General features: G+C 38.5%; 2 protein-coding genes across 2 annotated transcripts; both read left to right on the top strand.

The window, feature by feature from the left end:
- The first annotated feature begins 3,253 nt into the window (after positions 1 to 3,253).
- LOC145776097 (ras and EF-hand domain-containing protein-like) lies at positions 3,254 to 23,003 on the top strand. Its single transcript, XM_082587503.1, has 12 exons — positions 3,254 to 3,603; positions 14,159 to 14,302; positions 15,367 to 15,553; positions 16,524 to 16,604; positions 17,123 to 17,238; positions 18,609 to 18,677; positions 19,049 to 19,204; positions 19,485 to 19,968; positions 20,148 to 20,286; positions 20,968 to 21,167; positions 22,069 to 22,182; positions 22,465 to 23,003. The coding sequence occupies exons 1-12, from the start codon at positions 3,254 to 3,256 to the stop codon at positions 22,630 to 22,632; spliced, it is 2,208 nt and encodes a 735-aa protein (XP_082443629.1). The 3' UTR covers positions 22,633 to 23,003.
- On the top strand, positions 9,284 to 11,869 carry LOC145775218 (CD151 antigen-like). The gene has a single exon (XM_082586469.1). It carries the CDS (start codon positions 9,371 to 9,373, stop codon positions 10,175 to 10,177), a length of 807 nt encoding a protein of 268 aa, XP_082442595.1. The 5' UTR covers positions 9,284 to 9,370; the 3' UTR covers positions 10,178 to 11,869.
- Positions 23,004 to 23,044: the final 41 nt, after the last annotated feature.

Raw genomic sequence — 23,044 nt, 5'->3', positions numbered from 1 at the left:
TGAAGCAAACTCATACCTAAGTTTGCCAGAAATATTCGGCGTCGATGACTTGCTTCTTTTTCCCTTCCTGGAAATTTAGCTCGGAAGACCACCATGCTATTGATACCCGCAATATTGAGGCAGTTGTAGAAGTAGGCAAGTGGCCAGCGATTTGTCCTTTTCTGCACACTGTAGTTGTGACAAAGTTGGTCAACTTTATCAACAGCTGCTTTAGTATCATTATAGTCTTGTATCATGTCAAGTAAACCTTTATCTGCATCAACTTTGCTATCATCAAGCCCGGATGTAGGGGGGCAGAGGGTGCAGGTGTTAGAAACGATTCCCCGCCCACTTAATATTATTGTTGTATCTCTGCTCCATTCTATTTTCATGCTTGAGTGACCCGGCCATGCATTAACAATTTTTGCTAGTTGATCTTTCTTTTTACGTTTTGGCATGGACTGGAGTGGTCATTGTTTTATAAATCTGGAGATTTGGAGTGACTAGGGAATATGTAAGAATTCGGTAAGCAACTGTTTGTTTCGTTTTATTATTGTCGTTTCCAATACACCATTTCTTCTAATAAGTAAGGCCTGCACTTTATCCAGTCTAGGCAGAAAACGTTTAAGACAGCAGGTGCCCCGGGCCCCCCCGACTTTTGAAGGGCCCCCCTACGTGGAAAAAATGTGATTTTATGTTATTATTATTTTTTTTCTTTCAGCCTTTGAAGTTTCTTCAAAATGCTATGCAGTGCAGTGCTGGATTAATGCTACTGTAGAAGTAGAGGTGTTTTGTTTTGCGCGGGGCCCCCCCGATCTAAAAGTGCCCCGGACCCCCCATCAGCTAAATCCAGCTCTGGCTATCAATATGCATACTTGATAGTAAAACTACAACTTTTTTTTTCCTTGGCACATACGATACTAACGTTTGCCTGTCACTAAAACCAAACAAGCTTGATCCAACCCTTTTCGTCTTTCTTGTTGCAAATTCAACTGGAAGTTCTCGTCTATTTTCAACTATAGGCTACAAAACTTTCACCAATAATTGAAAAGATAGGAAGTTACTTTATGGTTTATTTATTATACGAATTAAGTTTAATGTTTGTGGTAGCCTACTTTAAAAAGTTACTGCTGGCAAAATAAACTGTTATTCAAAAAAAGTTGCACTATTACCTAACATGGGTCTCTAGAGACCCTATAAGTTTTTTCTTCTAAAACAGCAGTAACTATTTTACCAGTGGAATATTTTTAAAATTATAAATGTGAAATGGGAGAAGAATAAATGCTTTGAGAATACTGGAAATCACACAGAATATGGCTAGACGTCCCAAAAGATATGGGGGAAGTAAAGACAGCTCGGGTCACTAGAGACCCACATAGGCGTTTAAGGGTTAAAATGTGACGTAATGTTCAATTTAGTTGGTTATAGCCCAAAGATAGAAGGGCTGCAATAATTTCTCTCTAGAGCAGTGTACCGTACTTTTCACAATTATGAAAGAAACCAAGGGCTATAACCGAAGGGCTGCTACTCCGCAATCGACGGCACGCCTTTCGGTGTCTTACCAAAGACACAACCACATGCTTTTGAGCGGTGTCAACCAGCGCTCAATCAAGTTTCTGGTCTTGTCCTTTATTCTGGAAATGTCATTATTGTTTGGCAGCGTTTTGAGTGTTACGAAGCACAGGTTGAGATCAGGCCCGGATTTAGGGGGTGCAGGTGCCCCGGCCCCCCTTCGTGGAAAAAATGTGATTTTCTGTTATTTTTTCTTTCTTTCAGCCTTTGAAGTTTCTGGAAAATGCTGTGCAGTACTGGATTAATGCTACTGTAGACGTAGAGGTGGGTTTTCGCGCAGTAGGCGCAAAATTTTTTTTTGCACGGGGCCCCCATCAGCTAGATCCGGCCCTGGTTGAGATTGATGAACAAAAAGTTGTTGGTATCAATTTTTCTCACCATACGAAAGAAAATATTTGAACGTCCGGACGTCAGTTACATAAAATTGACCTAAATTTGACCAAACGATAAAAAATAAAATTTTATGGACCTACCAATTTAAGACTTTAGAACCTACTCCTTGCGTCCAAAACTCTTACCTAAAGCCACACCGCAATAAGCTACTAAAAAAGGCTTGATTTTACTTGCCCTAGTGATGATAAAAACTTGACGTGTCCATAAAAGCAAATTGCTGAGCCAGTTTGTTAGCCCATGGTTTCAGCAATGTAACATGACCTCGTTCTTGCGTTGTTTTGACGTTGGGAAGCGTTTTCATTATAGCAATTACAGTAGAATAAAAGCAATCAAAATAAACTTAGTCTCGACTAATGACCACTTTTCCTCTAATACAACACAAATCTCTGGTGACAGAACAAGTGCTTCTATAGTTAATCGTTTTAGCACGTGAGCACTAATGGCAATAATTGAAGTTATGAATTAAAGGCTAAATGACCTGGTGTAAAACTATTCAGCAAGCCCATTAAGTCAATATACATAGCAGACAGAATATTTCTTAGCGGACTCTTTCTGAACAAACATTCGAGCAACGCCAATGGCTTTGACAATTACGTATTGTGATGTCATAAAGCTAGAAACTTTACTGATCGACATCTATTGTTAAGAGCGATTTAAACTTTACAAAAGTTTGGTACCGCAGCTTTGCAACACTTCTGATTTCAAGAAAAATACTGAATACTACAAGCGTAACAAGGATTTGCTGCTTCATAACTAACATTAACGAAGGATTAAAGAGCAGAAACAGACAGCTTTGAGTGCAAGTGTAGAACATGATGTTTTATGACGCGCCGTTGTGGTAAAACTTAAGCTAGCTGACATTGTTGCGAATTACCATATAATATTCAACAGTTATCTTGACTAAAGTAAACAAACCCGATCATTTGATCTGCAGAGAACAGGGATATCTTATTGGGAATTAAGGAGGTAAAACAGGTTTGATTGCGTTGAATTAGTATTAGCCTATATAAATGGGTCTATGGAAACTAAGCACAAGTAAGACTTGAGGACAGCAAAGTGTACCGTAACGTATTTGATAAGAAATTAACAACTCTATAGGACAAAATTACAAGTTGGTAGAGAAAATAGTTCTCACTGATGTCACTGCTTTAAGGCGAAGAAACAATTACATCTTAACATTTAATTGGACTTGGCTGCCTAACCGCGCACATTTGTCTTCACAAGTAGACTATACAAGTTTACAAGGCCTAATCTAATATAGCCAACATCTTTATTTCGTTTTGATTTGAATTACAGAAGTTTGATAAGAATGGATGAGCTTGATGTATATGCTCTGTTTAACAAGTGTGATCGCAGTTCTAAAGGATTTTTGGTTTTACAAGAGTTTGCTGAGTTATGCAAGGAATTAAATCTTCAAGATTATGAATTGCGAGAAAACTTCAATAAAATTGATATAAATAGCAACGGAAAAATCGAAAAAAACGAATTTTTGGAGCAATTCCATGTCATAGCTGATCTCTTTTTCCAAGTTACGGAGGAAGGCAACGCGAAGAATACTTTGGAAGAATCTGAAATTTCATGTCAAAACTCTTTGAAAAAAGTTATGTCTTGGGATAAATTTTCTGACACAGTCGGTCACATAATATTTGGCTTGCCAAGGTGAGTTCTTGGTCAATTTTGCTTTTTAGTCATAGCCTACATCTTAACGGTGCATCGATGATCTGTCATATTTTAACATGTGAAATATTGGCTAGTTCTGCTATGCCACGAGCCCACGACGCTATCAACAGCAGAGTAAATACAACAGAGTTTGTTTTTAATTAAAATTTGATAAGAAATAGTTTTCTGTCAAAAATTGTGAACGAGCACCATCAAACAATTATAAAATTAAACATGTAAAGTGGATGTTTGATTGACATTTTTCTCACAGTTGACACACAATTCAATAGATATCCCACACATAATTTGACACACAATTGAGCAACTACTCGCCGGCGCACTTAAAAGGAATCACATAGAAATGATGAGTTTTAGGCAATTAAAATAACAACGGCGTTAGCTTAAAAATTTGAACAAAATTGACGTTTCTGTATAAGATTCAGAAAAAATATTTTTTTGTTTTTTGTTTTTGAATTTATTGTGGTGAGATACGGTACAATTGGCTACACTTGTTGACTGTTGTTTTGCTCCACAGTAGCTTTTACAATAAACATGGCAAACTAAATAATTTCTCAACTGAAAGTTTTTGAACCTATAGTTTCAAACTAAAAGAAACAAGAAGACTTGAGTTTTGTCATATTCACAAAAGGCGCAAGATTTATATATCTTTTGTTTAAAAATGGTGAAACAAGAAAATCTTTTTATTGTATAGGCTTACGATTACGATGATTTAAAATTGCGACGCGTGAGAACCCGGATACAAAAGAATAGTTTGCCATAACGCTAGCGCAGTGTTCTTTTAGTAGGCCTACTTCTCAGCAAACATTTGTTCAAGTGAAGTGGCAATTTTGTTATTCCTCCACTTGCGCTCCAATCCATTTCAATATTTCTCCTCGGGCAAGTAACTTAGTGCTGACGTCACAGATAATACGAGCTCAACAGTCAGTGAAGCATATCGGGCGTCGCCATCTTGTCAAAGTTCAAGACCGTTTTAGGTTGGAATAGGTTTTGAAAGAATAAAGTCGCTGTATCAGTACTGTTTGCTTGGATGTAGATTACAATAAGTTAATGGTCATGCGTCAATGAGTGTTGTTGATCGAGGTACAACTAAATGCTTCAGTTGAAAGCAGCAAAACGTACGTTACAACACCAAGTTTTCAGCAGCTCATTGTTTCTGTTCTACCATACTTTTGTGGTCAACAGAGTAAGTTAGCTTAAGATTAATCACCACAAATTTGTCTGCTACACATGAAAGTACTTAGGATCGTTAGCAAAAGTGTATACAGTAGTCTGACTTTCTTGCCTTCTGATAGTTTGAATAGTACAGTGCAAATTTTTGTATAATTTTAGACTACTTTTGTGCTACTGTTCCCGTGCAAATATTAGACTGAATTTGGCACTTGTGCTGGAAATTGTAGAGCCTGAGCATTTTGCACTACTCATTAGGGGAAAAGATTTGTCTTTTTTGTTCAGTGAAACCATAAGTTTTGTTTTATAGTTAGCATATGAGTAGGCTAAACCAATTTCATAGGCCTACAGGCTATTTCTATTACTAAAGCATAATTTTTCAAAGCACATGGAACACTATCCAATAGCTGTAAATCTGTAATGCAATTTTACTAAGTCTATAAAAGAAAAAAAAAACTACAGCTAGTTTTGTCAAGTTTTAGCTTAAAGTTTTAGGTTTTTGACTCCACCTTGAGCTTGCATAGCCTAGTGTTTTGCTTGAGCAATGAGCAGTCACTTTAAATCGAAGGTATGTGTTGCTACAAAAGTCAATACAGTAGCTATACTAGTGCGACAATCAAAAAGATAGCAATAGTTCGGACAAAATTGAATAATAAAATAACTAGTAATATGTAAAATACACCAAATCAAATTATAAGTGGTCATACAATGTGCCACAGGAAATTGTTAGTGGTAATCTCAGCATTGCTTCCTGAATTCAGTTGTTCATATTTAGATTTAAATTGTAGTAATGGTCATTTATTGAAGTTGATTAAGGTGTTGCTGTCAGTAAACTGTGATTAGATTTTTAACATGTCATATGTTCTTGATCTTGACAACTATTTGGCAGTGGCTATTTGACCGGCGCCGGTCTTTGAATCTGAAACACTATTTGACCGTCATTACGTCACTATACAGTCACTTTTTTTTCTCTTTCAAAGCAAAAGACGAGAAGCGCGCATATAAGTTCTAAATTTGACCATTTTATCTGACTCGATCCGTGGCGCGTGCGATACTTCGCCGGCTTCTATTCTAGAGGGAATGAGTTCGATACTAACCGGAAGCGTACTTTCTTTTTTTTTTTAACTAAATTTTGACCTGAAGTGCATTTTTGTAGTCAATTTTTAATTTGAGTTGCCTACAGCCCAATTTTTTATGTCTTTTCAAATGTGAGTAATCAAGTTAGAGTTTTTTTAATTTGCTGGAATTTGAGAATTTCTCTGGGTAATTTTCCGTTTGTGGACGTGCTAACTATAGCCTACTACATAATTTTTCATTCAGGCACGTTTTAAACCTTTCAAGGTTTTGCCACCTTTTCCCGTTCATTAACGTGCTGGTAGGTCTATATCGATTTTTGTAGTTAGTATCTTTTTCGTCCCGGACGCGTTAATGACGAAAAATAAAATGATTGATTGATTGATTGATGTGACCGTGTTTGCTGAACAAAGCATTACATTTTTGCTCTCAACAAGTTAGTTATATACAATGCTTCTTTTAAAAAAATGGTAATGGTATGTAAATGTAATGCAACTCAAATTAAAAATTGACTACAAAAATGCACTTCGGGTCAAAATTTAGTTAAAAAAAAAGAACGTTTCCGGGTAGTATCGAACTCATTCCCTCTAGAATAGGAGCCAGCAAAGTATCGTACGCGCCACGTATCGAGTTGAATAAAATGGTCGAATTTAGAACTTATATGCGCGCTTCTCGTCTTTTGCTTTGAAAGAGAAAAAGAAAAAAAGTGACTGTATAATGACGTAATGACGGTCAAATAGTGTTTCAGATTCAAAGACCAGCGCCGGTCAAATAGCCACTGCCCAACTATTTTGTCACGCAATGTCAGTTAGCGAGATGTTTAGAAATATAACAATATTGTGTTTGCGCAAACTCTCAAAATAGGCTATCATAATGGATAATAAGATGTAAAATGTAAACCAAGTCATTTGTGTAGTCGTACAAAAACTATTCGACAAGTAATGTGCAACCTAAGGGCGCTTGTCGTTTGGTTGAAAAGCTTTTGCCAGGCCAAGACTACCCAGGTAGCAAAAATGTATAATTTTGCATCATTTTTACGTTGCTAAACGTTTAAAAACCTGTGTAACTTGGTTGTTTTTAGTAAGCTGGTTCTATCAGTTTGTGATTTAATTTCCACCTTTCGTTGTAATAAACTCACCAAGCTTAAACAATGTCATGGCAGAATAAGTAGGCTCATATTGAAAGCAATGGGACTACGAATCCTCACTAAACTAATTAAAATGGTCTTGTTGCGCCTAAGATGACAACCTCATTGTGAAGAAAGGAGCGTTCTTTCCGGCTATCAGCACAAGGTTGAGCACTCACTAGTACAGCGAGCAGTTGCGATTCGCTAACTACAACGGTGTAGCTTCCACACTAGCCATTTCAATTCTTGTCGATACAATTTCTTCTACAAAACGGCTGCTGAGAAACACATAGTTGATTGGATGGTCAAAATTGCTAGCAAGGAAGCTACACCGTTATTGTTAGCGAATCGCAACAGCTCGCTGTACTAGTGAGTGCTCAGCCTTGTGCTGATAAACGGGAAGAACGCTCCTTTCTTCACAATGAAGTTGTCATCTTAGGCAAAACAAGACCATTTATTGATTAGTTTAGTGAGAATTTGTAGACCCATTGCTTTCATTTTGAGCCTACTTACTCCGCCATGTCATTGTTTAAGCTTGATGAGTTTATTACAACGAAAGGTGGAAATTAAATCACAAACTGATAGAACCAGCTTACTAAAAACAACCAAGTTACATGGTTTTTTTTAAACGTTTAGCAACGTAAAAACGATGCAAAATTATACATTTTTGCTACCTGGGTAGTCTTGGCCTGGTTTTATCCTCTGCTGAAAGTAAAAAAGAAACACAAATGATAAATATTGGAGAAGTGGAGTCTCCTTGACAACTTAAGAATCGAACAACGCAAAACTGCTGAAACAAAACGTTTTGTTTGAGTGAAAGAATCATGTAAGCAAACAATGCCAAAAGGTGCGCGCATGCAGGGCCGGATTTAGCTGATGGAGGGCCCGGGGCACTTTTAGATCAGGGGCCTCAGTGCAAAAAAAAATTTTCACGCTTTAGGCGCGAAAAATCACCTCTACGTCTCTAGCATTAATTCAGCACTGCACAGCATTGTATCAGAGACTTCACAGGCTGAAAGAAAAAAAAGTAACACAAATTCACATTTTTTCCACGTAGAGGGGCCCTTCAAAAGTCGGGGGGCCCGGGGCACCTGCACCCTCTGCCCCCCCTTAAATCCGGGCATGCGCGCATGAAGTCATGGGAGTGTGAGGAATCAAAAATTTGACCAGGTTGTTATTTTTCTACATCAATGTGACGTTAATTACTACTTTAAAAAATCTATATCTTTGCTTCTGCAGAAAATCCGCAGCAAACGCCTTTTTTACATGTTTAGTATCGGCCAAATTTTGCCGATACCGATACTCAAAAAATGGGGTCTACTACTATTCGGTGAGTTCCTAACCTTTAACCCCTAACCCTAAAACGGCAATGATAATTAGGCTACGGTACCCAATAATTTTTAAAAAAAATGAAAAAATCCCCCGTTAAGGGATCGGACTCACCGAAACGGGCCATTCCGCAAAAAATGGCCGATATCACCGATATATCGGTACATCTCTAAAAATAATGAAAAATCATGACGTGTTTTACATTTCTTACCACGTGCAGAATGAGCCAAAAAAATAGTGGAGCTGCAGTGCCACAGCACCATTACACGAACAACCACTTTTCATGCCAACATATGGTCCTCCATCTTACGACATCTTCAAGCTGATTGATGCCAAGCCTGAATCTCAGCTCTCATTGGCACCCAATCAGAAAGAACGGGAACATTTTAGGGTGGGCAATTTAGACTACCAAATAAGTCGATTTGAATCCTAAGTTACCTATTCGAATTCTAAATTAGATTTGATTTACCTAACTATTTTAGAATAGCTTTAAATCCTAATTATTCAAATTGCCCATCCTAGAATAGATCCATTGTACCATGGCATTATCATTGCAGCATAGCCGATTTTGCTCTTCAACGGTGGTGCACCTGGTCTCACTCGCATTCATTAGAACACTCCTCACACACATGTTGTACACGTGACATATCTCGGTCTGTAAGGATAAGCGCACAGAAATTCTTTTAGCCTAAGTGAACTCGCCCTACAGTGTCATTGGTGCAGCCTCTAATTGGTTAATAATTAATAGCACAATATCTCACTGAGAGTCTTGAAGCAACTATTTTTTTCATTCTTATTTTGAGTCGACAATTCAATTACGTTTTGTTCATTGATTATTATGTTTGGTGCAATCAAGTAATTTTTGTACTTTTGAAAATTGCTTTTTGCTCTTTTTAAAACAATGTTTCAGAAAATTTCATGTGAAGAAAGTATGTTATTCGTAGTTGTTTGACTTACAGATCGGTGTTGGTTATGATCTTGCATCATACAAATCTTGTGACTACTATTTGAATGTTTTTGTAAAAAGGGCAATTTAAGGTTTTAATAAAAATGGTGCGTCAAAAGAAAGCTGACAAAGATGAACAATACAAATCATCATCGGGAATTTGTGATCTCGCGTGCTTGCGTGGCTTGCTAATCGCGTTCAACTTCTTCTTCATTCTTGGAGGATGTTGCGCCCTTGGCATCGGAATAATGACAGTGATGTCAAAGATGCAATATGTGGCATTGCTTGGATCAGCGTATTTCTACGCGATTGTGTATCTACTCATCATTGCAGGGGTACTTGTGCTTATCACGGGTGTGTTTGGATGCGTTGGGGCTATTCGAAAGAGCACTGGAATGTTGACATGCTATTTTGTTTTCCTTCTCATAATCTTCCTTGCCGAGTGCATTGCTGGAATTCTTGCTTTTGTCTATCACGAATCAATTGAAGAAGAGCTTACGTCGGATCTTATGGCAAATATTAACAAGAATTACAATCAAACTGGCCAGGAAGCATTGTCTGATGCGGTTGATGAAATGCAGAAGGAGTTTCACTGCTGTGGTGTGAACAGCTATTCAGATTGGTCAAGCAGCAAGTATATTAAACAGAACAAGGATGATTTAAAAACCCCAACATCCTGCTGCAAATCCCCTTCTCCACTGTGCAGTAAACGTGACCACCCTTCCAACATTTATAGAGTTTTAGGATCAGAGAACATGGGCTGCTTCACAAAGTTGGAAAACTACTTAAAAGATCACTTGTTGGTGTTGGCAATAACTGGCATAGTGGTGGCGTGTTTGGAAATCCTTGTCATGGTGTTCGCATGCTGCCTTCGATCTGCCGTCCAACAAGAGGAAGATGAACCTTATTGAGGATCATGTCATTTTAGCTTTGTTTGCTTTTTTCCAACTCACTTAACTCATCCCGTTTCAGTTGGACGTCCAAAACTTTTTTTCACGTCTTATTCTTGGAATTGGTTTCATGCTTCGCAAAAGACTTGCTATCGGATTGTCAGACAGTGGCGACGTGCGCTCGTTTACTCTTTTGCTCAATGTACTAAAAAGATGTGTTGGACATTTATTGTTCACTCATGGAATATTACAGCATTGTTGGAGATGAAATATGTCGTATCAAAAGTAATGCATAGGGACAACTAATGCGCTTCTGAAGTAGTTAACTTTTTTAACTTTTCTTTTGTCTTAAAGTTTTACTGTCACAATCTGTCGTGGAGGTTGAATATCAATCACACTTCTGAAAAAGCATCAATTCATTTTAAAATTTCTTACATTATATGGATCTTGTTGAAAATTTGTAGCAAAAATTGAGTAACTAGAATTGATATTTCCAGCACAAAAAGTGAAAATTCTATCGCATTTCTTTCGAAATCAAATTACACTACCTGTTGACATAGAACGGGCATCGGTAGATTTGAGCACATCTGCGTAGTGCGTAGAGCTCATGGCTTGTTGGAATGTTGGTGTGAACATTGTTTCCGGCTAACAATGACTAAGCTCATTAGATAAAAAGTATTTGATTATATATATAGCCTAATCAGCTTATTAAGGATCGTTTGTAGGATATCATGGTATTTTATATGCATTGTATTACTTTAAATGCTATTTTTTTCACGTGTTTGCATTTTTTAAATTGTATTAGCATTTTTTGTATAGATTTAATCTTTAGTGTAATGTGAATACAAAGGAGCCGCTTTAGCATCAGTCTTTGACTGATCATCTTTGAAATGCGTTCAAAAATGAAATTAAGAGAGTCGACGTTGTTAGCAATTGTATCGATCGGCTATTTGTTCACGTTAAATTTCTGTGAGAACCGCAGGGGCAGAATCTTTCTTTGAAAAAATCGCACAAATCATTTCGCGGTCGAAACAACGATGCACGATAAATGTATTACTTTTTTTTATAACAAAAACGATACAACAAAATGGCTTTAACTTTTGCACCAAATCTCGTTGTTAATTTTGTTGTGCCTTTAGGTGAAACTGAATCATGACATGTTTTGCAATTTAATTTAGAATGTCGTCATCAGTGACGTCAAATGAAGTCATGTAATTGTAAATGATTTAACTTGATATCCTTTTCAATACTAATGTGCTTGTGTGTCAACTAACTTTGATGTTTCTTATACCAATTTTTTGTTGTCAGTGCGTTGTCAAGTTATATTTGGATTTGATGGTCAAAGAATGTTTATAAGAATTGTTCAATGCCTCGTCACTAATCACGCTTTTACATTGCAAGGCACCCACAAAATCTGTTTGCAACTAAAAACGTTAACTTCGTCGTACAGGCAGTCTACAGAGGTGCATCCAGACTTCATTTTTTACGCTCATTATCATTATGTTTCTTCCTCGTATTGAGGGTTAGATACAATGCGCCATTGTTCTCGATCATGTTCTTTTACGCTACATATACATAAACCCGATTTAGCAATTGAGTGATAATAACGTCGTGTGTATTACCTATGACGCTATTGCACACTTCTGACGATTGTGAGTGACTTTGCATGTTACTGTTGTACCAGTTTGTTCATTAAAACAACGCATGGAGCGACGATGTGTACTCTTCATTCAGCAATATTCGCATGTAAAGATTATTCTCAGAACTGCGATCTGGTGGCCGTACCAGACCACCGGTATTTACGTTACCTGGTGACGTAGTGAAGTTTAGTCGAGTTCGTTCATTTAATTCTTTTGGCAAATAGACTCAAAAAGATGAGCGAATGGTTAAGTAAGACACACAGCAAAGGCGCAAGGCTCTATTTCTGTTGTCCACGAACAGGGAGATAGTCCACATGATTTTTTTCAGTAAAACAGAAAAACAAATACAATTACGCTTGAAATCCTGATATTTTTTTACTTGTTTCATGAGAAACACCAGTTTGAAAGTATTTGAGACATTGTGTTGATCACAATGATGGATTCTGCATGTTGGATATTTATAAAAGGGTGGTGACGTCATCTCTATTTCTGTTTCATCGTCTATGACTGACACGTGGAGATGTAAAGTTCTACGTCACGGTGCAGCTGTTGGCTGCGCGATCAACAATCGATTGGTGAGATCATGATTAGGTTCGAAGGCGACGACATAATTCTGATATTTCAAGTCTATTAGATACGTTTCGTGTGCGGGCTTTATTCCATTGGCGATAACGGTTTGTCGGTGTCCTTTTCCTCTGCCTCCGTTGCCCTTTCAGTTTTTGAAACATGTTTTTCCAAGTAACGAAAAGCCCATGTCGAAATGTACCCGAACATGTGGTGTATCGTGTGAATAAGAATGTATTGCCCTTTATTGCAAAAAAATGTTGTTCTATCTTGTTTACTGGAAATGCGATGAAAGCATATAGCCTAATCATGTCAAGATTTCGTGTTCACCGTTCATCGTAATATATCTTTGTTGGAATATTATCAAGTCAACCACGAATGTCCATATCATGAATGCCATGGTCGAGTGGTGTTTGTTTGATCTTTCACACGAACTATTTGTTGTCATTGCTTTTATAACGTAGCTAATTTTAATCTAGTTGAAAAACTGAGGATCATTATATCAACTCGTCACTACGACACTTGCAATTTCATCAACAAACTCATTTTAGCGCTCAGTTGACAAATCATAATCTTAAGTGATGACTTCATAATCGTTTGCGCTCAGACTGAAACTGACGTCAGCACAAACAATAAACTAACCACGTAGAATTTCTATCTGCATGCATGGCAACATACTGTGCTTAAGAAATAAGGACCAGCATGGGACCAGATAAAAAAAATTGCATTTGAAGAGATCTCGATTTGTTCTTTCGAGAATTGATGGTGTTGTCTCAACCAACAAATTTTACATTAATTTCAAACATGGCTACATTGATTTTCAAAATCTTAAAAAAGGACTGATTTTCTGGCTGATTGATTCTCCATAAAAGTCAATTTATAGACAACTCCTAACTTCAATATTGCTTGAGGCAAAAGATAGATCTTTAAAATGCTTCTACATCAGTTACGTTTCCTGCTGACCGAACCGTGTTAATACGCGACGATTTTATTGCCCATTTGTAAACAAGCTTTTTTGACATTCCAGAATAAAACGTCGTCACTAAACTTTTCATTGAAAGCTTTCTTTGAATTTCCCAATAATCCAAAAGATGCGTAGTGTGATAAAATAATCAAAGAATAGAGAGTAGCCGACTACACTAAACTGGCAAATTCAAGTTGTTAATAAACTTGAGTATGCCGGTTCCAGTTTAGTGTGGTCGGCTACAGGTGCGCCGGAAGCGGGGCAGGGGGAGCGGATGCCCCCTGCCCTCAATTTTTTTGTGGATGGGGGGCAGGAGGGGCAATGGTACCCTTTTAAGGTCACGTTAGCTACTGCACATTTTGAAATATAACAATTTCTGCTATTCGCTTTTAGCCTAATTGTAATCTTTCATTTTTGCCTCGAAATAATATTCACGACACAAAATTCTGTATCACAGTTGGTTACATCATTATAACATAGCATGATGCCCTTCCGTGCCATTGTTATTTGTATACCGGACACTTCTTACTCAATAATGTTATTGAGTAATTTGTATAGGCTACCGGACATATCATTACTCAATAATGAGCTGATAGATGAGCATTATCACTATATCTTATCTTAAAACTTTAAAAAAAATTGGCCTTTCAGCAACAAAAGTTCCTTTTCATGATTTTGCCCCCTCCCCCCGGTCAAAAATCGTTCCGGTGCCCCTGGTCGGCTACTCTCCACATTTTGAGCTTTTAACAACCGGATGAAAGGTTTGCTACACTTTCGAACTTTATATCAACAAACTGACTTGAATGAATTTTTCTGCATGAGTTTCTATTTCAGTTATGAACGAATCTGCGCTCTGTACAAAGATCTGGAAGAAAATCCAAATTTTCTCGCTAAATTTGAGAAAATGATGCGCTTCGTTCTTAAGGATGTTGAGTCTCTTCAGGAATCCATTGGTGATTTGGAAGCGTCTCTTATCAGGTTGAATATTGTAATCCACACAAATATAAACATAGCAATCAGTGTTTGCTTTTGGACCAATGTCTATTTAGCTTGATAGAAATAGGAGGCCAAGGTCTCGATACCACTTGACATTTCAAGTTTTCTAAACGCTTTCACTGGAAATGCGCCGTAATTGTTGCACGTAAGCGTTAATACAAAAGAGCAGGTATACAAAATTAATCTTTAGATCATGTGTACGGGTAGTCGATTTTACAACCTAAGCTTAACAACGTGTAGTGAGAAAACTGTAGCCTACGGTTCATAAATTTAATGTAGATTTAACTGGTTTCAGGAAAAGGGAAGAATAAATATCTTCTGACAGGTGTCAAACCCATCAGGCTTGACAAAAAGGATTCGACTGCATTTTGTGTACTACAAAATGCATCTCATTTAAATGGAAGGCTCTGCCCAGGACAAGTTATTTTGTATTTAACTAATTTGCTGCAACTTTATTGTAAAAACAAGCTTACCTAGGCTATGCAATGGTTGCGGAATTCAATTGATATATAGCCTACTTTCTACGATTGCAGTTCTCACCGAGGATTGCTCAGTAGGCTTTCGAATCGCCACTCAGTATTTTTAATGAGTTATTTTACGATAAGCAGCGTTGAGGTGATGGGAGAATTTTGTTCATCTTTGATATTTGTCGTGAAATCAAAAGGGCGACGGAAGACATTCAAGTTTCTTTGAAATTGATCAAATAAAAACGAAGTCGCGTTTTATTGACGCTAGTGGGAGTTTCGGAATGTTTGCTTGCAAATAACGTCTGAAAGATAATAATTAACTACTTTTAGACTTGAAGCGTCATACCAGTGTGCTACTGTTACACCCACTTTAGACACTGTGGATGATGGAGCCATTGTGGTTCATTGTAACACAGGCTAAGACGGTGTTTTGTACATTCGTGAGCAGCAAATAAACGAATTTGTGTGGCGGTCAACTGCGCCTCAGGGCAGGCATTACATTTGAGTTTCAAAAGGAATATTGTAATCATAATCTCTAAAACAACGCTGAAGCGAAGGACTTACTGATGTGGTTGCCAGGGTAACCAAGCAAAGTGAGGAGCAGCTAAATCTTCTTGAAGAGGAAATGGAGCATCAGCTTAAGATAAAAGAAGAAAGAGTGCGTTCGGAAGAGACAGAAAAATATGAAAAAGAGCAAAAAAACGATAGAGAAAGATACGAAGCAAGAATATCGAAGCTACAAGAAGCTGTTGATAAATTGCAGCAGGTCAGTCTTTTACGGTTCTCAATGATTTATTTTGTTCCTTTGAAGTTGCGCCATTTTTATTTTAAATAACGTTGAAGTAGAGTTTGCAAACATGTCAAACAATTCAATTTGCTAAAAAATATTTTATTGCCATTTTTGCTCAGAGATATCTAGTCAAGAAATTTGTGTTTTTGCTCAACAAAGTAGATTGTAAGCCAGCTTGACTGGGAGTTTTTGTGTAATGGCCTGCTGTGAAATAAACTACGTACATTCTGACAAATTATTAGCCATAATATTAAACATTTATCACTAACAAGATTAAATGCTTCCGTGTGAAAATTGACACTCACTGTTTGCACATAGATTATTGAGAAATATATAAATAACTTAAGCTAATAAATTATAAAACCATTTCCAACACAATAGACTCATGTAACACCTTTGCATGTTGTTTGCACGTTAATATGAGTGATAGGCTGATAGCCAAAGACAGCAGTCAATCATCAAAATTGCCTTAGTGAAATGTATTTCTAATAGTTTGATAAGATGTGATCCACTTCTCTCAATATGTGTTAGTTTTTTGTTAATTTGTGTTTGGTTGTTTTAGCGTTTTATAAGCTTCCTAAATGACCACATAAGTGTAGCTAAAAAGCAAGTGCTCATAGTCCAAATCGCTAAGCTACAAATTGTTACGGTACGTGTCGCTTGGTTTTCGTCCTTTTGAATGAATGGATGGATGGTCATTTATTATTGTTTGGATGCGAAACAAAACGTATATAAAAAAAAAAAAAAAAAAAAAAACGTACAGTGTGCATCCAATGAGAGAGTGCGAAAGACCGTAGCCCTAAAATGGCGCAACGAGCGCTAAAATAGCCCTAAAATGGAAGTCGTCGAGTCTGCACTCTCTCATTAAGGATTTAAGATTGAACTACTTATTCTGTCTGATGGATGCTGACATTACTTTTTTACGATATGCCTATTGTGTCTGCAGGTTGATGAGAAACTTTCAGGAATTTCTCCATTCGAGAGAGAAATGGAAAAACTACGAGAGAAGCTTCGAAATGTCACATCTGTAAGCTTATAAATCAATGTTTTAAACTGTATGCGCGAGAAATTCTCAGATGTGCCGCCGAGGCTTTTGGAATTCTGGAATATAACCTATTCGTTTTACAAATAGGCATGAACCATGAAGGCATATGTTCAAGAGTTAAATGCAAGCAAGCCATTAGATATCTAATAATACTGTGGTATTATTTGTTTATTGTTTATGCGGGAACGGTGATTACAACTTTGTTTTGTAAAAGTGCTCCGCAAGCTGACAAAGTTTGAGAACCACTGTATAGATTGTAATGAAAATGCTTGAAAAATATACTAAAAGGCCATAGACTTTAATATAAATATTTTAGCCTATATTGAGCTTAAAATATATAGCCTAAGTTAATCTTTTTTACGGTTTAATAACCTACAATCTGCTAGACGGCTTATCCCACCTTGGAAAATCTATGTAGGCTATAAGCCTGTATGACAACACATCACCAATTATTGAGAAAGTTTTATATCCGCGTTTGTAACAATAGGTCTCTCTTTCAGGAAAATTCGAATTTGCGAACACAGATCGGAGAAGCAGATACGAACACTGCGCTTTTAAGAAGTCAAGTGACCACCTTGAAATTGGAACTTGAGGAAAAGAAATTGGCATATGAAAAGTAGGTTATGTGTTCACAACCTAACAACTAACCATGCTCTGTTGAAAAAATATTCTATCTTTACCTTCAAATATGTGAATCATAACAGGGTGACCCAAAAAAAGCGGGTCCTGCGTACACTTTATGTCATATCTCCTTTATTTATTCACCGACTGCCCTTATTTTATAGGACATGGCAGAATCAACAGCGGTGAGTGCACCAAGACCCCAGTGGGAGCTGATACAAATAATACACTGTGTTAAATTTTACTACAAAACAAGCTCGTTTAAGAAAACCCAGCACAATTTCATGCATCAGTTCGAATGTGAAAAGGCTCCATCCAAAAGCAGAATTCAGAACTGGGTGAATCCCTTCGAAAAGTATGGGACCGTGGAGAACCTCAACGCTGCCAGTAAGAACCGTCCAGGCCACTCGGGACGTCCCAAGAAGTGGACAGCCAAGCTGGTCGAAAGTGTGAGGGAGTCTCTCCAGCAGAGTCCGAAACGCTTTGTGCGTAAACGAAGTCAGTCTCTCGGTATGTCCGGTGAGACTTGCAGGAGAGTGCTGGTGAACGATATCAGGGCTTACCCATACAGAATACAGACGATGCAGACCCTTACAGCCTCAGAAAAGAAGCAGAGGAGCGCTATGGCAGTCAAGATGCTCGAGAAGATCGAGGAGACACCAGGTTTCCTTAACCTCCTTTGGACCTCAGATGAAACCCACTTCCATCTTGACGGAAAGGCGAACTCCAAGACAAATGTCTCCTGAGGGTCCTCCAGACCCACTGAAGTAGCCACCAAGCCCCTGCACTCTCCTAAGTGCACGGTATGGGCTGCAATCTTGGCCAGAGGCATCATCGGACCAATCTTCATCGAAGAATCTGGCGCAGCAGTGAACTTCGGGGGCCGAGTGATCAGTCTCAAGACTGATTTTGACTGGGCACCCCATAGCCCGGACATGAGCCCCCAGATTTTTTCCTTTGGGGCTATCTTAAGGACAGAGTGTACGCAGGGAAACCCAGAACCATCACGGAACTCAAGGAAGCCATCAGGGAGAACATGAGAGCCATTCCCAAGTCAGTCTGTAAGAACGTCATGGACAACTTCGTGCTGAGCCTCAAAAAATGCACGGAGGTAAATGGAGGCCATCTAGAACATATGCTGTAGAACGGAGCAAAAAAGGCCTAAGACCCTAGTGTTTTGATGTGATGTTTTGAACATAATAAACTAGTTATAACCAAAGTTTCATTTCATTCAGACGAAACACTAAGAAACGGGGCCGAATTAGAGTTGGGGCCCGTTTTTTTTGGGTCACCCTGTATTAGCCTACTAGTAAATTGGAATTCAGAAGAATGTTGAGCGTAAACGTAATGAAAATGTTGTTACAGAGAAAGCGATGAGGTGACTACGGCGATGACAGAGCATGCTCACATGACACACCAAGTCAACTCATTATAGTAAATACGCCTAACTCTAATTGAGCTTTAGTTTGGAATCAGAATATTGATAGTAGGCTATATGTGCAGGTTAACCATTAAGGAAGATGTTTGTAACTAAGGCCTACTTGATCTTATACGTTCTTGATCTAAAAAATAATCAAGCGACATCCATTTTGGCTTTCGAATTGTTTTAAAAAAAATTCAAAACTATATCACGTTGGCAATCTCAAACTCGATATTTTTCGTTCAAAAAAGCATAACTTGTTAAAGCTACCTCAAGCTAAACTACTATCTCGTTTTTAATAGACGTCTGATGCATTTTGTTGCGACCAAGTTGACAAATGATCTCAAAAAGATCGACTGAAGATAAATAATTTTTATTCGTACAGTTCCCACAATCAGCGTCTCAAATATTCACACGACGATCTTCGTGAGGTGTTGGACACCAATATGGCCACCATGCGTCGAATGTCACGCTTGAGTAGATCACCATCGGGGTCATGCATCGGTGAACAATCAACGCAATCCTCCGCACAAGGAAGCAGGTGAAGGCTAAGGGCACATTAACATTCTGGGACAATGTGTCATTTCCACCAGAATGTTGTTTTTAAAAGCTAACCTATTAGGCACTATTATAAAACTATATCTACCTGGCTACGTCACATTGTTTGAATAAAAGTTAAAATGGTAAAAACGACAAAAATGAACCGGTAGTTAGTAGCCAGTATCATTTAAAATCAAAAGGAAGTGTCTACGTACAGTAACTTGTAATCGGTTGCTACGATAATAGCCAGATATTCACTGACCCTGCTATTGTTCTAATAGAAACGGTTTGACAAGCGGAAGAACATCCCGGGCATCCTTCCTTGATCTTGATGCCCTTGCTGAGTGTGATCCCGGACTGCGCATGACATCACCTTCCATGCACATTACATCACCAAACATGACGTCTTACGACGTTGATGATGACACAGAAATGGACATCTCTCTCAAATCGTCGTTGGACGGTGGTCAGTTGTTGAGGTTGAACAGTGCGTTCGAGCGAGACAGCGGCATGGGAACGACCAGGGACGATGTAGATTCAGAACTTGAGTGGGATCACATCAGGGGATCGCGGCTTCGCGTTTCCGGCGGTAATCGTTCAATCGCTTCGATGCCGTCACTTCGTGGCAGCCACAGAATGCCGAATCGGTATCGCAACAAGGACAGAAGATTATCTCTCGATGATGTCACTGATGACGAATTCAGTGACAATGACACCACAAGCACTCCATCAGAGAGACGAATGAGAAAAACGCGCAAGAAAAAGGTTTGTTTTGACTAGCCTACGTATGTTGCGGATCCCCTAGAAAGTATATCAAAGTAACTTTATTTAGCGATATTTCTTTCCAGGTGTTTTGACCATTTATGAGCTGTTTTCCCAACGTTACCTGTTGAATCCATCTTTGTTTGTGTGAATTGCTATAACTGATGATACTCATATTTTAGGTGATACCACCTATTCCAATTTCATTGAAGGGCAAAACCTACAAAGTGATATTATGCGGCGATGCCAATGTCGGAAAGTCAAGCTTCATAACACGACTCTGTCAAGATCGCTTTAGCATTTATACAAAATCAACTTTAGGTAAATTTCTCTGCTGGTATAGCCTGCTTTCTCTATTAGTCTACTGTGAAATTAGGAGATCTTACTGAATTCAAGCCTTTTTCGTATTATACAAGGATTGCAAAAAAAAAAGATTATATCCATGTCTATATTTTACACCCGTAGCCAATAATTGTTCAAAGCTCTAATTAGGCACAAAAATATAATTTCTGGATACATCAACTTGGCAAAAGCAAGCAAATTGTAGCATACAAAAATATTACAATTCCACAAACAAAAATTGTAATTTTTCTTAAGCCCATTGCTGATATGACAAACGGACCCAAGTGACCCGTTCGTATCGAAGTCTTAATCATTTTTTTACTTTGCCTGAGCATTGGTACCAGGGCGGATTTAGCAGATGGGGGCCCCGTGCAAAAAAATTGTTTGCGCCTGCGGCACGAAAGACCACCTCTACCTCTACAGTAGTATTAATCCAGCACTGCACAGCATTTTGCAGAAACTTCAAAGGCTGAAAGAAAAAATAATAATAACACAAAATCACATTTTTCCACGTAGGGGAGCCCTTCAAAAGTCGGGAGGCCCGGGGCACCTGCACCCTCTGCCCCCCCCCCTAAATCCGGGCCTGATTGGTACAGCGCCTTGCAAAACCAACAGCAAATGAAAAGTGAACTTGACTACACTTGTTTTCTTTTTATTCAGGAGTTGACTTCCAGGTCAAACGAATACCTCTTAGCGACACCGATGACGTCACATTGCAGTTATGGGACACCGCCGGGCAGGAGAGATTCAGGAGCATTGCTGCGTCATACTTCCGAAAGGCTGATGGTGTCATCCTGCTCTATGACGTTACTTGCCAAGAGTCATTCATCAACGTTCGTGATTGGATGGAAACTGTCACAGTGAGTAGTCTAACCTAGGCTACCTACCATATTTGATGACATAGCTTAAACCATGGACTTCTAAATAGTAGTATCTGGACTGGAAACGCAGTGACCAACATGTGGCCAAACAGTTGGTACAACAGTTGACCAACAGTGGGCCAACAGGGTTAGTTACTTGGCTGTTGGCCCACTGTTGTACCAACTGTTTGGCCACATGTTGGTCACTGCGCTTCCAGTCCAGATACTACTATTTAGAAGTCCATGCTTAAACCTAGGCTAAAGCAACAACTCATCTTCGCCTGTAATAGACTAGTTCTATCCATTTACAGTAGGTCTACAATCGCATGCACCACAGAACTACTGCGGCAACAACAGAAAAGAGCAAGTGGCCTTAGGGGGGAGGGGATTTCAACAAAACACAATCATACGTAGGTCTACATTAATCCGACCTTGCAAATCATACCGTGAATAACGTTAGGCTACTTTTCTCTATTTTATGGGGGATCGCCCTCCCCTCTTCCAAGATCCGCCACTGGACAAGTGGAAGCCGGGAGAAATTAGCCATCGATTCAGCTAAATTTTGGCATGACATTAAGTGTCTAGCCACGACACAGCAGCCTGCTTTCCATGGCAGTTAAGCTTATAGGGTTTGATTGAGAATCAGAACTTGGTGGCGTTTGTTTTACTTCGATTGGGAAAATTGATGAAATAAAGATACAGTAAGCACGCTTGCACTACCTCGGGCGTTTTATCGGCATTATTGGGCTACATTTTTTCTGTTTTCAATTAGATATTCGGTAAATCAATAACCCTATATAGGCTACCCTGTCTTTATAAATTGATTATTCTCACAAGTTAATGAATGGCCTGGATGCGATGACAAACCGGTGATGGTGATTTTTGTATACTCTACCCATAGAATGGTGTCCCGCACGGCGTTCCAGTGTTGATTTGCGGAAACAAGGTCGATCTGAGAACGGATGACGATGAACTATCGGCTGTCACTCCAACAGAAGGTGCTCAACTGGCAGCGGTAAGCCGACATTATGTGGATATTTAGTTTAAAAGTTTGGATATTGCGCCAACTAAAAATGAACAATCAGTGTGGTTGGTATTTGTGGCGCGCTGTCTTTTATTTCAGCTGTTTATGCTTCTCATTTGTATTTTGAAACTCAATTGAAAAACCAGAAGATTTATTCTATGAATGTTGGCTGTTCTTGTCTGACGTCACCAGACATAAAAACTTTTTGCCAAAGGCGATATTATTAAAATCACGCATTTCTTGGACTTTGGGCTTCCATGTTCTACTTTTCAGAATTACGGAGTTTTATTCATGGAAACCAGCGCGTCAAGTGGAGAAAATGTTATCACTGGAGTTACGATGTTGGCACGCCATCTTACGACAAAAATTAGCAAAAACAATGATTCTTCTTCCATCAAGCGACTGGACGACAACCTCCTTAAAAAAGTGGATTGCTGCTAATGGGCCGACCGCATTGTAATCAGTCGGTCTTGCTCGTAATTCATTGCTGCAACTGACAACTTGATCGTGACGAGTATTTCACGTTGAAGCGATGTCTATTTTTGTATTATAAAAAAACATTGCAACTGCAAACCATATGAAAAAAACTGACTTTCTCTGTTAGCTCAACATACTTTTTTTCTGGTTACTTTAGTAGCCTACTTACTGCAGTTACAATCGAATTTGTGTCTCACTGTGTACCCGTCACTGTTGTTTTGTTTATTATTTATCATCTGTTCAGCCTCGTCATAGTTTATACTGTTAGTTTTGCAATCGAAATTTATGATTTACGTCAAACCTCGGTAGCTTAGTTGTTGTATAATAAATCTGAAATGAAAATCTGGACTGTTTGTAGCTCGAGACAGCGACAGGG

This window comes from Aplidium turbinatum, chromosome 8 (genome assembly GCF_918807975.1).
Source record: "Aplidium turbinatum chromosome 8, kaAplTurb1.1, whole genome shotgun sequence".
Taxonomy (NCBI): Eukaryota; Metazoa; Chordata; class Ascidiacea; order Aplousobranchia; family Polyclinidae; genus Aplidium; species Aplidium turbinatum.
The sequence above is the reverse complement of the archived record's forward strand: the minus strand, read 5'-3'. Positions and strand labels throughout refer to the sequence as shown.